The sequence below is a fragment of the Polypterus senegalus genome, chromosome 13 (genome assembly GCF_016835505.1).
Source record: "Polypterus senegalus isolate Bchr_013 chromosome 13, ASM1683550v1, whole genome shotgun sequence".
Taxonomy (NCBI): Eukaryota; Metazoa; Chordata; class Cladistia; order Polypteriformes; family Polypteridae; genus Polypterus; species Polypterus senegalus.
In genome coordinates, this window is record NC_053166.1 from 43379850 (window position 1) to 43395736 (window position 15887).

The 15887-nt window shown below is 36.4% G+C and overlaps 1 protein-coding gene across 1 annotated transcript in view; it reads right to left on the reverse strand.

Annotated features, from left to right (window-relative positions):
* The window catches only part of pdlim4 (PDZ and LIM domain 4), a 66679-nt gene that overhangs the window by 13524 nt on the left and 37268 nt on the right, over positions 1 to 15887 (reverse strand). The window contains exon 3 of the mRNA XM_039775448.1: positions 11291 to 11375. Within this exon, the coding sequence (XP_039631382.1) occupies positions 11291 to 11375 (85 nt within the window). The remainder of the gene's footprint in view (positions 1 to 11290; positions 11376 to 15887) is intronic.

Consider the following 15887-nt stretch of genomic DNA (forward strand, 5'->3'; position numbering starts at 1 on the left):
TAAACAAGGACAAAGGGAAACCATGACAAGACACTTTGGGAAACTTCAAAAATGACTTCCACTGTCTGTAGATGATAGATTGAAGACATTTGAAAATTCAAGTGATTTTATGCAAGACAGAGAAAGAATTGAGGATGGAGATTAGCAGCATGAAGATTCCCTCTCCATCCTATCCTCTGAGAATACAGCAAATCTGATTACTGTGTTGTACTTTATCTGTTGTACGAGTTAAAATTTTTGTTTAACTACATAGCACTTTACTTAAGGTATTTTCCAATAGGTGGAGTTTGACTGGAAGCATTCTAAAACTATGAAAGATATCCATCATAAAAAGATCAGCCACTACTTTAAAGCTACAGTATGTGTAATTTTGGAGAGAATAAATAAAAGAACAGCTTTTAAAAATAATTAATCCAACACTGGTATGAGACTTTCTAGTTCTGAGTTTTTAGATGTTGCACACAGAAAAAATGTTTCAAATAAGATAAACATGGTAATTCATTTAATAATATTGTAAAACAGGACAAACAAATATTTTGCTTAGATATTGCAATAAGAATGTATGAAAAATTATTTAAATTATTTTTCTTGTTAATAGAAATAATTTTGTGGGTTTGGGTAAGGCTCTTTTCAGTTTCAGCATGACTGTGAACCTGTGCACAAACCAGGTCCATAAAGACATGATTTGACAAGTTTGGTATAGAAGAACATGAGTGGTCTGCACAGAGCCTTGACTTCAACCGTTCTGAACACCTCTAGGATACACTTATCAGTCCCTGATCTCACAAATGCTCTTTTAGCTGAATGGGCACAACTTCCCACAGACATACAGTGGTGTGAAAAACTATTTGCCCCCTTCCTGATTTCTTATTCTTTTGCATGTTTGTCACACAAAATGTTTCTGATCATCAAACACATTTAACCATTAGTCAAATATAACACAAGTAAACACAAAATGCAGTTTTTAAATGATGGTTTTTATTATTTAGGGAGAAAAAAAAATCCAAACCTACATGGCCCTGTGTGAAAAAGTAATTGCCCCCTGAACCTAATAACTGGTTGGGCCACCCTTAGCAGCAATAACTGCAATCAAGCGTTTGCGATAACTTACAATGAGTCTTTTACAGCGCTCTGGAGGAATTTTGGGCTACTCATCTTTGCAGAATTGTTGTAATTCAGCTTTATTTGAGGGTTTTCTAGCATGAACCGCCTTTTTAAGGTCATGCCATAGCATCTCAATTGGATTCAGGTCAGGACTTTGACTAGGCTACTCCAAAGTCTTCATTTTGTTTTTCTTCAGCCATTCAGAGGTGGATTTGCTGGTGTGTTTTGGGCCATTGTCCTGTTGCAGCACTCAAGATCGCTTCAGCTTGAGTTGACGAACAGATGGCCGGACATTCTCCTTCAGGATTTTTTGTTAGACAGTAGAATTCATGGTTCCATCTATCACAGCAAGCCTTCCAGGTCCTGAAGCAGCAAAACAACCCCAGACCATCACACTACCACCACCATATTTTACTGTTGGTATGATGTTCTTTTTCTGAAATGCTGTGTTCCTTTTACGCCAGATGTAACGGGACATTTGCCTTCCAAAAAGTTTCACTTTTGTCTCATCAGTCCACAAGGTATTTTCCCAAAAATCTTGGCAATCACTGAGATGTTTCTTAGCAAAATTGAGACGAGCCCTAATGTTCTTTTTGCTTAACAGTGGTTTGCGTCTTCGAAATCTGCCACGCAGGCCGTTTTTGCCCAGTCTCTTTCTTATGGTGGAGTCGTGAACACTGATCTTAACTGAGGCAAATGAGGCCTGCAGTTCTTTAGACGTTGTCCTGGGGTCTTTTGTGACCTCTCGGATGAGTCGTCTCTGCGCTCTTGGGGTAATTTTGGTCGGCCGGCCACTCCTGGGAAGGTTCACCACTGTTCCATGTTTTTGCCATTTGTGGATAATGGCTCTCACTGTGGTTCGCTGGAGTCCCAAAGCTTTAGAAATGGCTTTATAACCTTTACCAGACTGATAGATCTCAATTACTTCTGTTCTCATTTGCTCCTGAATTTCTTTGGATCTTGGCATGATGTCTAGCTTTTGAGGTGCTTTTGGTCTACTTCTCTGTGTCAGGCAGCTCCTATTTAAGTGATTTCTTGATTGAAACAGGTGTGGCAGTAATCAGGCCTGGGTGTGGCTACGGGAATTGAACTCAGGTGTGATACACCACAGTTAGGTTATTTTTTAACAAGGGGGCAATTACTTTTTCACACAGGGCCATGTAGGTTTGGATTTTTTTCTCTCTAAATAATGAAAACCATCATTTAAAAACTGCATTTTGTGTTTACTTGTGTTATATTTGACTAATGGTTAAATGTGTTTGATGATCAGAAACATTTTGTGTGACAAACATGCAAAAGAATAAGAAATCAGGAAGGGGGGAAATAGTTTTTCATACCACTGTATTCCAAAATTATGTGGAAAGAGTTCGGAGAAGAGTGGAGGCTGTTACAGCCTCAAAAGTAGTGGAGTGGTGGGGTTTGGAGTTGGTAGTTTTGTCAACTTCATATTAATGTCCATGATTTTGGAATAGGATTTCCAAAGAGCTCATATTGGCAAAATGGTCAGGTGCCCACAAACTTTTGACTATGTAGTATAACTTCTTCAGTATACATGTCAGGTCTGCTGTTTGTCAATAACTGGGTTATACTATATATTAACACCATGATTTAAAATATCAAGTTCACACAGTATAGAGTGTTCTAACATATTCTGTTCAAAGGAAGGTTTTAAACTTAAATTTGATCTGCTCTTTTTGCAAAATTCTATCCAGGCAATGAACATTTTGTCACACATATTACCAAAAGCCATGATGGTAGGCATATCCTTCTATTTTTACTGAGCTATGATGTCAGGTAAAGTAAAAATAACAGGATATGAACAAATGAGATATCTAAAAGTACTGGGGATTAGGAAATATAGCCATGATTGACTGTAAGCCTCGGAAAAGGGGTGGGTTAAATGCATGGATAAATACAAATACACTCTTAGTATTATATTGTATATATGGATGTGACATACAGTAAATACACAAAAAAAGTAAAAAAAATATCGATTTTTATCTGTGTTATAGGATCCGTTTTGCCAGACATGGGTTCCCGCTGCTGTTACATTGATTTTCACTATTAACTTATGAAAGACATTAATGTTACCATTCATCAAGCATTGAGACAGGTAATAATATCTGTCAAGTTTTTAAATTCAACCATAAAACAATTCACAATGCTACAGTTATAAAACCAGATAAAGACACATAACAACAAACCTAAATCTGAAATGTATACACATTTACGTTAGATTGATCAGGTATTAATATGCTAGAAAAATCATATACTTTGTACAGAAAATAAAATGAATGTGTGTACTAGAAATTTTGATGTTTATAGACGGTAATGGAAACCACATGCCCCGACAAATTATTTGATTTTTGTATTTGACACAACACAGGCTAGTAAGCTAAAATGGAATCAGAGGAAAGCATTTACAGTCTCCACTGATCTGTCAAAAACATACAAATATCGCTACTATTTTATTAAATGTTATTATGTTTATTCAGCTGGATCATTCAATCCACCCCAAGCAAAACGGAAATTTCATTCATTTTCAAAACCATTTTATCCTAATTGTGAATTCAACTGTCATGACTGTTGTTACACTAGCAAGAATACAGTGCATTCTGAAGAAGTAGGCCTTTAATCTTTAGTTTACATACAACATCTCATATCTAGTACAAATACATTAAAATGAAAATGCAAACTGAATTCCTCTGTCATTAATATTATTAATGTAGTTTATGTATGTTAGTGATATGCTTAAGTACAATTATCATTATCCTCTGTCAGGGATGCCATGGGCAACGACCCGGCCGGGATGCCGTAAGGGACCGGAAGAGGGTCAAGGCCCACCCTGGATCACGTGGGGGCCGCCTTCCTGGTTGCTCTGGGGGCCACGGGTTGAGGGCATGGAAGGCCCACCCTGTAGGGGCCTGTGGTCACCGCCAGGAGGCGCCCCAATGCCTTGGGGACCTGTTGCCTCAGCACTTCCACCACACCAGGAAGTGCTGGGGAGAAGACTTAGAAGGTTACCCGGAGAGCTGCCGGGAGGACAGCCGGCACTTCCGCCACGCTGGGGCGTGGCCAAGAGGGGAATGCCCGGAACCACCTGGAGCTCATCCGGGAGAGTATAAAAGGGGCCATCATCTCCCTTCATTCAAGGCTGGAGTTGGGTGGAAGGAGGACGAGGCACGAGAGGTGTGGAGGCGGCCCGAAGAAGAGGCATTTGAGGCCAGGACTGAGTGTTTGGGGTATTGTGCACGAACTGGGTCTGAGTGACCATTTATAATTATTGTATATATTTGTAAATAAAATACGTGTGGTGGTGACAAACAACATGTCCGCCTGTCTGTGTCTGGGTCGGCTCCACCCCTCCAATACACAGTAATATCTTTTTTGATACAGGCAGGTACACAATGAAGTGCATTTTAATACAATCAATGACAAGTCAAATAGAGAAGAGAATTGATATTTTTAACTGCTATAAAAGCTCTATCAAAGTAATGCAAACAAAATCTAATTTATACTGTAACAATGTATTGCTGATAAACATATATTTGCCATTTACTCAAAGTGGAAACAATGTTGAATACTTATACATCTACCCTGTCATACATGGTACCAAGCTCCATCGATTTTTTTTTTCTCCACACATCCAAGCTCCAGCAGAATGCCAGGCTATGCACAAGACTGCTCCACTGTGCTTCCTTAAATTGGCCATGTACAAACCAGCTGAAATAGTTGAGTTATTATGGATTATGCCAGATGGTATTGGGCTTACACTGAGTTAAGGGGCTGATTGCTTACTGTGTATGTGGCTTTGTATATGTTGATGATATCTAAAAACTATACAAGACACTGCTAGAGACTGGAGAATCTTACGTCTTTTCAAAAAATACAGTTAAATGTTATAGTCAGGGAAGAGAGCAGTTTTCTGATGAACTGCCTTTAATGTATCGATTTTTGCTTTTGCTGCCATTTGAATGAGTGAAGTCCAGTCGAGTCAAATTTATGTAGTACTTTTAAAACAACAAAAAGTTGAACAAAGTACTTTACACCATGTGGTCACATAATCAGGGCCTGGTTAGTATTTAGCTTTTCAATGTAGTTTGGTAACTGCCAACTTAGCTGCCTCAATAAGGTGGATTATATTTGGCAAATAATCATGCAAAAAAAGACATAACATAGTCATGCAATTCAGAGCACCTCTTGCTTTAAATGTAAAATTGAAAAGGTTAAACACCTACTATATAGCATAATCACGTGCTGAACCTCCTTTCATTACTGCCTCCTTTATTAGGCCTCAACCCAACCCAACCTTAGCTGCATCAACATGTACATGTTGGCAATGTGTGGTAAGGGGTTAGATGACCTTATTCTGTGGTCATGCTACACTTAAGAGTTAAGAGGTTATACTGCTAAACCATGTCCATTACTTCAGCACTCCTAATTAATAACTTTCTTGCCCATCAAATGTACAGAAGTCAAGTAGAAGAGGTGTGCTTAAGGGTTAAGCAAAAAAAAAAAAAATCGGCTAGTATGACCAAGGCCACTTTCAACAAGGTCAGAGATCACTTATTTAAGTGTAACTGAGCTAGCTACATCATAGTCACTAAGCAAATCTAAGTTATAACTAGGAAACAATTTGCTCAAGTACAAAGTCTTCTTTCCCTTTCTTCACAAAAAATATTCTGACAATACTTTATCTCCATGTCCAATAAAAATACTCAAAATACTGGTGCCCATCTTCATCATAATCTTATAAAACATCACTGACAATAAACACAATGTCATAATGGTAAAAGTTTAAGAAAATGGTACAACAAAAAAGAAAAATGATTAATTACTAATAAGGTTATCAAAACAATTCAAAAAGCTCAAAATACCTGTCTTTCACTAAGACATTATTAAAACTTTGACACTGAAAACAAGTCTTTGCATTATTCAAATGTAATAAAAAATGATATATTACTCATTTTTGTAAACATAAGCAACAGTACAGTAAAAGAAAAAAGAGGTAGTATGGCAGTACTTGTAATAACTTGTAATTTTACAAAGTAACGTTTGATACAGGAAAGAGAATTATAATGGTGAAAAATTAAAAGAGGTAAAGTTCCAGGAACTTCCATTGTCATCACAATTTTTAGATTTCAGCTGTGTTTTCTGATAAATGTAACCAAGAAAAAATACAGTGGTATCATCCCTTTGCAGTGTCCAAAACTAATATAGCGATTCATTTTCAAAATAAAATGCATGACTTTTGAAGACGTGGTACGATACTGGACTACAGAAGCACTGCTAAAAATTTACCAGACAAACATGACAGCAAAAGAAGCTACCTATTATTATCACAAGTCAATCATCATTGCTATAGATTTTAAAAGAAGAAACGTTTATCAAGAACTGTGCAAAAATAAATTACACAGAACATGAAATGCAGTGTTAATACATATTTGAACCCTTTGAAACATACTCTCCCTTTAATCTTTTAAAATATATATTACATAACTATGCATTCAGGTATTTGTAAATCATGTTATTAATGTCAGACTTTATAGATATAAACAACATGTAGTACCTACATAGCGATGCCTAGAAATGATGGTTTAGATTTATAGTGGTAATGAATCTTCAACGATTCTGTCTGGGAGTTTAACATATGTTTTTAATTTCAAAAAGAAGCAATAAAGATACCATGTTTAACATGGACCAATGTAAAAAACAGAACCATAATGATTTTAAAACAGGCTTCCTTAAAACATATACTGTATATCCTAGTAATATTTTAAGAAAAAGAAAAATGCTTCATATAATGCAGTAGTGAAAATATTGTTTTTCATTACCTTCAACAGTTTGCAAAATTCAGCTACATGTGTGGTCCTTATTCAGGCATTTAACACAAACCATGTGTTTTACAAACTCAAACACAATTTGCTTTAATTTCTTTTAATATAATAACATTTATTTTCACTAAAATATCATATGTGAATTTTGCCCATATTATTATCATTTACAATATAATCAAAGGTTTGAAGAGTGGTAGCTAATTATTGGTATTTGGAAAGTAACAGCTTAATTAATTACAATTTTCTTAAATATGGTGTGTTCAGTAAAATCTAGAATAACAGTATCTTTTGTTTTAATATGAACCAACATTTGACAAATTCTTAAGATATTCCCTAGCTAGTTATCCTAGGATATCTTGGGATTTGCTCATTGACCCAGGTCTGGCAGTCCTCTCATACTATAAGTCAATCGTGTTTAAACATATAGTTACAGAAAGATCCTGAAAAAAAATGTAAAAAATCCACATCTAATAAATTCACAGTTTTTTTTCTAAAAAACCTTTGGCTAGCAACAATGGCCGAGTGTTTTTTGTGTACATGAAACACAAATAAGTAAATAAGTATTTCATACATGAACAATACTATGGCATTTTACCCATGCAAGGGAGGATCTTTTACTCCACATCCCAAAAACTGGTGTATCTGGTTAATGGCAGCTATAAACTGGCTGGGGTGAGTAAGAGTAGAATGGCTCTAGTCTTGTGCCCTATGCTGGCAAAATAAGAACCAACTCCAAATAACCTCAAACTGCGTAAGCAGGAAAGAAAATGGATGAAACACCCAGTATTAGGGAATGGAAACTGTAAAGCAGCAGATCCAAAATAAGCAGCAACAATCTGCATTTTTAGTATTCACAAAAAATACTTTTAGCTTCATTTATGCTCAAACAATCTATTCACTTCAATAATAAAAACCAGTGGAAGCACTTGAAGTGGGAGTGTCTGTGAAATGAGCAGTGCAAATTTGTGTGGCAATTGGATTCAACAATTTAAACATTGCTTTAAATATTTTTTTACTTTGTAATGTTTAATTTCTATAGACATTGAAAATCTAACCTTAAAAAATGATTGAGATACTTGTGAACTGTCATTCATGCAACTCTCTTACATTTGGTTCAGTCAAATCAAAGTCAGTGTATTACGTGTAAGCCATCATGATATGTTGAGTGCTTCATCTGGCAATTTTCACACATACACAGGCCAGGAATATTCCATGCAATTATACTAAACCTTGACCTGGGACATAGGAGGGTCCAGGATTTTTGACACTGCTTTTTTTTATCACGATAGTCTTACATTGCATTCTACACTGTTCAAAAAAATGAAGGAAACACTTAATCATCACAATGTAACACCAAGTCATTTAAGCTTCAGAGATATCAATCTGTCCAGGCAGGAAGCATAAGCGATTGTGAATCAATGTCACCTGCTTTGGTGCAAATGAACAACAGGTGCCCTGGGAAGGCAACAGTAAGACAATCCCCAAAAAGGGAATAGTTTTGCAGGTGGACAATGATACAATTGATCTGTCCTTATCCTTCCTGACTGATTCTTTAGTTTTGCATTTTACTAGTGTCCTTGCCACTACTGGTAGCATGAGGTGGTACCTGCAGGCGGTTCAAGTTGCAGAGGTAGTACAGCTCCTATAGGATGGCACATCCATACATGCAGTCTCAAGAACATTTGCTGTTTCTCAAAGCACAGTCTCAAGAGCATGGAGAAGAGATGGGCCATGTCTATAGAAAGGCATTAACCCAGCAGCAGGACCGGTATCTGCTCCTTTGTGTGCGGAGGAACACAGCCAGAGCCCTACAAAATGACCTCCAACTGGCCAAACTGTCAGAAACGGACTCCATGAAGGTGGCATGAGAGCTGGACGTCCTCTAGTGGGACCTGTGCTCACAGCCCATCATCATACAGCTCGATAGGCATTTGCCAAAGAATACCATAACTGGCAGCTCCTCCATTGGCGCCCCATTCTCTTCACAGATGAATGCAGGTTCACACAGAGCACATGTGACAGATGTGAAAGAGTCTGGAGATGCCGTCGTGAATGTTATGCAACCTTCAACATCATCCAGCATGACTGGTTTGACAGCGGGTCAGTGATGGTCTGCAGAGCCATACCCCTGGAGGGTCGCACAGACCTCCATGTACTAGGCAAAAGTATCCTGACTGCTGTTAGATACCAGGATGAATTCCTCAGGGCCATTGTTATACTTTACTCTGGTGCAGGACATTGCCCAAGCTCATGTGTGTAGGCAATCTCAGGATAGCAAAGACATTGATGCCATTGACTGGCTCGCACGTTCCCCAGACCTGAATCCAATTGAGAACCTCTGGGATGTTATGTACCGCCGTCAAGTAGACTGTCCAGGAGCTCAACGATGCCCTGATCTAGGTCTGGAAGAAGATCCCCCAGGGCACCATCTGCTGTCTCATCAGAAGCATGCCCAGATGTTGTCAGTAGTGCATATAGGCATGTGAAGGAAAAATACACTATTCAGAATAAGAGTATGAGTTGCCAAGATTAAATTCATGCAGGTTGTATCAGCCTGTGAGTTCAGTTTTTGACTTTGATTTTCGGTGTGATGTTGAATCCAGCCCTCAATGGGTTGGTGATGTTGGTTTCCATTGACTGTTGTTACATAATTTTGTTCTCAACGAATTACACAGTATTACTCAGTAAAGATTTTTCACTTGCATATTTCATTCTTCGAGATCTGATGATTTAAGTGTTTCTTTAATTATTTTGAGCAGTGCACTTTAACATGAATTTAATACATTGTCACTTTAAGAGTACTGTTCGGTGCTTCAGAAGTCTTATTTTTTCCCCAACTTATAAGAAGATCATTATATTTTTAAGAAGACTATTTGCATTTAATGACTAAAACTGTGAATAACTTTAACATTATCATTTTTGAGGATAACACTACTAAACTTTATGTTCAAGTTCACTCTATATTGCTGAAAGGGTGTCTTTTGTTTGAGTTCCAAAACTGGTACCAAAAATGGTCAACTTTGTAATCAATTTCAATATATGTACTATTGAAGGTAATGCAGATTTCGGAAATGTAGCAATGACAGAGCAAAATAAATTATTCTAGACTATAAATATCGGTCATATAATAGCCTACTAATTACTACCACAGCTGATGTAAGCCTGTCTTAGACATACCATACAATTATTGTTTTTTATTGGCCAGCTAGTCTATATAATTCACAGTCATGTACCCAAGGTGATCACCATGAAAGGTACACCAAACCATAACTAATCTAGCATATTAAACTTGTATCTTTGAAGAGGAAAAAGTGAAATAAATCAAGATATAAGTTAAAACTTCAGAAAGCATTATTTCAATTGAATTATTTTAACTTAAAAGTAAAAAAAGATGTCACTAATCCCCTGACTTCTGTGTTTTGTTTGCTAATCAACCACTAAACACTACAGTATTTTTATTTAGTTTAATGTGTAAACAAATAAGAGGAACTATAGCTACCATGAGGTTGTCAAGTGTAAGTATATCACAAGATGGTAGACAGAAAACCTGAGCAACTAGACCAGTGTCAGAATGCAGAATCATTAGAATGAGGTAATCCCTGTGTATGCATTGAAGGGCAATAAGCAGAAAATTTGGTGCAAGACAGAGTTATGAGAAACAGGTGGTGTTTTCTAGGACAACAAAAGGCAGGCAACCCAGCATGCAGTACTCGGAAAACCTAACTCGGAGAGAGAGAGAGTGAGAGAGAGAGAGAGAGAGAGAGACAGAAAGAGAGACAGTTGAAGGGGAGGGTTCAGAAAGCACTGACAAGAAGTTACTTGACATCCAGGTTGGCACACAGGCCCAGGTGGGAACATACAAGACTACAATCTTTTTTCATTAAGTCAAAAGTTAAAACCTTGCCCTCTAAAGGCTACTAAAAATCTGAGCGGTGGTGTATTCACCCCAACAATCACTAAAATGAATCCGATCCTTGTATTTCTATTGGACAGCCCTACACCCATTATTTGTTCAGTGAGTTAGTCAGAAGGGGTCCATTGGAGTGGGGTTTAAAACCACCTCATTGCAGAGAACAAATAAAGTGGAGGGTCAAACAAAAACTTGAACGAGGAAGAAGTCATTTGTATGGAAGAGGGAAAGAAGCAGGAAGTTATTGGTACTTTAGTGATGTCCCTTTGCTTATTTCTGTCTGTGCACCTTAGTTGTTAACAAACACATCCTTATGATATATTTGACTTCCCAGGTTTGATGGATCACTGTGGGGGATCCCCCTCTCTTCTTTGTAAATATACATTACTTATAAAAAAAATAAAAAAGGAACATTTAAACCAACAAGAATGCTTCATACCTGAAGTTCAGGCTCCACGTTATCTTTTAATTGATTTCTTTTTCCATCTTCTATTACAGTTGGAGACCAACTCTTTCCTTCACCCCTACACAAAAAAGACAATATAGTAATATTCTACACTATTGTAATGCAGCCTATTGGATATTTTGGTCAGAAATATTTAATTATTGCTTTTTAAAGAATTAATGTGTTTAACATGTTGTTGCTGGAAAAGTGCCATTTCTTGGCATACCGATATTCAAAAGAAATTGTCCGAGAAAAATATCATAATGAGATAAGAGCTTTTTATTAAACACAAAAATAAGCTTCACGGGAGACAGAAAAATAAGCTTCACATGGAGACAGAAAAAATACAAATAAAAGCAACAAACACTGGCATGCACACAAACGTTTTAAACGTTTTTAATAGCTAGCAGCACCTATTCTGCTTCCCCATAACTACATTATGTATCTTTCAGCCCCAGCACAAATCTGTCTAGTCTACTTTTGACTCCACAAACATCCATTAACATCCATAATAAGCTCATTAACAGCATCACTCACAAGTAAATATAGTTATTGAATCATGTTGGCACAAAGCAAGCTAAAATCCAATCCAAATTCTCCCCAGGCAAGAGAGACTCACACTGTCAGGAAAAGAGCAAAATTGGTATACCAGTGTGAGAAGGCAGGGATTGCTAGAGGGTGACAGACTCTGTCATGTACCTTCCCCTTTCTGGAAATGAACAATCAGGGGCACTATGGGAAAATGGAATAGTGGCCTAGGTAGAAACATCCTAATCTCACCAGTGTGACAGAAGGCAGGTAACGTCAAGTGAGGAGAAAAGCTATGGACAGCTAGTGATGGGCTAAAAGACCTCCTAGTTGACAGATAACCGTGGAGTGGAGTCGTGCTCCTCAATTAGAAATAAGTCAAAGATAACTTCTAGGTGTACCACACAGTACCAAATCAAACCATGTTAATGTTCTTAGGGAATGAAGGCCAAAGAGCTACTTTACAGACCTATCCCTTTAAAAGATAGAGGGCTCAGGGTTGTAGCAAATCCTAGGCTGCTAAAGGCAGCTCTATCCTGGCACCTTACAGCCAGAGGAGAGCTGAACTGAAGTCTCATTGGCGGGAGGAAGATAACATGATTCAAACAGAGAAAGACACAAACATGGTCTATGTTGGTAAAAATAGGAATGTTTTTGTTTGGTGTGTAAAGCAAAAGAAAAGTTAATGACCCTGCACCACTGACAAGACAGTATTGTTTCATCTGACTTCTCTTTATTTTTCTATATATATATATATATAAAAGTCAATGTATGTGTGCGTGTGTATGTATGTTCCAGCATCACTTCTGAACAGCTAGAGTGATTTTCATGAAACCTGGTACACATTGGTCGACTAAAAATATTGTAGGGTGAAATCAACCCTAACCCACCCCCTTCTGGGTAGGGTGGGGGTGATCTTGTGGTGTTATATGCATATTATCATCCAGCTGAAACTCAGAACAGCAACCAAAGGGCGAACTGGAGGTGACTGCCAGCGTTCTTCATGTTTGAGCACCACTGCGCCCCTGTTGCTTTTGAAATTAAATAGAGTTGGCCAGTTCCCGAGCATCAATTGGATAATAACATACATACTGCAGGACAAGCACATTAGTGAGTCTTCATTGTTTGTTAATTTAAGTTGTTTTTTTTTAATTATATATTTTTCTCAAACAATTAAAAAAAAAAAATTTTCCTCCCGGGCAAAGCTGGGTATTTCAGCTAGTTTATTATATATTTACCTCACCACATTTGCATTTGGAACGTTATTATTATTATTCCAAGTGTGATAAGACACTATTTGGATGCTCTTGACTGTTATAAAATATTTTCTGTTCATTCAAATAATATAGGCATACTTTTCTTCTTTGCTTTCCTTTCAATACAGTTATCTATGAGTTTTATCAATAGGAATACTGGGTCAATACAGAACAATAGTCCTGGCTGTCTCATATTTCTCTGATTGGCTCACCAGATTTTGAATAAAACAACATGATGGGACAGACAATGAGTAATTCATCAGTTTTACAAATTAAAATAACCAAACTTACACATGTTTTAACAAGTCAGTACCTGCAGGCTCATGGAAATACTAAGCAAGGTGAGTTTTTGGTGAGCAATGTCATAAATAGAGCAGGATATGACTAAACTGTTAGTTCAAAATTGTTTTAAGCAGTGTTTGACTGTATAAGGAAGAGATAACTGGTGCTTTTAAATATAAGAAAAAGCCTACTTGTTATTTATGGTTAATTCTTAAAATATGCTTGGAAAGTTGACATTTTGATTTAGTAATACTATCCACATTTCTTAAAATATCAAATGATGATGTAAATATTTTTCAGCATATACTGTAGTTTAGTCTTATTTCAGATTTAGTCCTATTTTGATACAGCTTGTTTACTCAGCTTTCTTAGTTAATATTGTATGAAGTGATATGTTGTAAAATAATAATAAAATAATACATTTTATTTATATAGTGCCTCTGATAAAGGTGTAGTGTTTGTAAAGCAGTATTGTAAATTTTTTACAACCAAGCTTCTTAATATAAATCTAATAAATTATTTTCTCAGATGAAATCTGGCATCTCAATACAGTACTAAAATGTTAATGCATATATTAAATATAACCTGAGATAAAACATGAAATTCTGCCCTTTTACTTTACATATTCTCTTCATCTCAAATCCAAACCTCTTAAGTATACATCAAAATAAATCAATGTTGGCATCCTAGTCCTTTAAGTCAAACCTTTATACAATTTTCTACAAATGCTTACAACAACAAATACATGTATGACTCTTGACTGACCTTCCTGAAATTTTCCTTAGGGAACATCAATGCTAACCATATTAAGTCTTGTATTCAAAGAATATTTCCCCCCTAATGTGGAGAAAATGAATGGTTACATAAAAGAACAAATGAAGACTTAGCCAGTGATAATGATATGATTAGTTTAGTTTTTCAATTCCCTTTACATGCAGTAAGTGTGGGTACTATATTAAAACCCAGAAGTACTCCACAGCACAACATCTGTTAAAGGCCAATCCCTTTACCTACACAGTAGCTTGACTGTGCAATTAATCTAACAAAGAGACTTCTGTAATGATCTTTCTGGTGGAAAAAAATCACAGCTTGTTCCAAATGAGGTCACCTATTTCATCTGTCATAATTGTGGTTGAGTGAGGTAATGGTTTAGAATTTAGTAAAAGAGGTGTTTCACATGTATATATATATACACAATCATTGATCATTATATTTTCAGAGTGCAGCTCATTCTTGCATTTCTGTATTAAATGAACATGCATGAGATATGTTAAGAAATATGAAGTATAACCAGGAAACAATTTAGGGAAGGTTAATGAAACAGAAGTAAATCTTAAAACAAATTGTCAATGATGCTATCTGCTTTTTAAAAAGAATTCGCTTTTATTAATTTTCATTTTAAAAGTAGTGATTCCCTGCCATATACAGCATAGAAGAAAAAAAAAAGCCAAAATGTCACAAAATATCCTTTCACACACAAAACCTACATATAAGAGAAATAATTATTAAAAATATAATTGTAACTAGTGTCTTGGAACCTTGAAATACATGCTTCACATTATTTTTGACATGTACCGTAAGTTACATGTAAATTCTGTGGCTATGCTGATATAAATGATCAGTTCTTCTCAAGCACTGTTTTTAACTACAACTATTCTAAACAGTCAAATGAAAAGGTAAAATTTAAGTGTGTTATTCAGTGTAATTCAATATGACAATAAATCACTAAAACATGACCTTCTCAAACTGGTTTAATCCGATTCTGGTAATCAGGAGGTCAGGGCCTATCTGTGCAGCACTAGGCACAAGCTGGGAAACAGCACTGAACAAGGCACCAGTATAGAGCAGGGCCCACTCACACACATACTCACACTTTAGAATTGCCAGAAAACCTAATCTACATGTCTTTAGGGACACGGGAGAAAAAACAATACAGTACAGACATAGGAAGAAAATGTAAACTCAGCATAGACAATATTCAATTACTGGATTTAATATATATATAGCTGCATCCTTTAAGTGGCACAGTGGCAACCCACTGTGCCTCTCTGCTCTGTAATAAATCATCAAAACAGTACTACAGTACTAAAAGCAGCTTCTATACTATTATTTTAAAATATAACTCACTTTTAAAAGGTAGACTGTGTTCATTCATGCAGTCAGTAAGAGCAATTAGTCTTACAAAAATACAATAGAATTGTTTGGAACAAATTATTCAAGAGTCAGTTACTTTCTAGCATAATAATGGAAACATCCTAATACAATCACACTATACATAAAGGCTAGAAATGAACAGCTAATTCAGCTCATTAAGTGCAGGAACTGTTATTAACATTTGAATCAACACAGAATTTGTAAATAGCAATGTCTCCACACACTATGATCACAGTCTTTTTTATATTCTGTAGACAAAGAAATATGACTTGCTGTTTATTACAAGAATCATTTTTCAAGAACTTGTAAAAAAAGCTATACCTTCCCATTTCTTGGCTCCTTTTACCTAGAATGCAGCTACAGGGTATCAT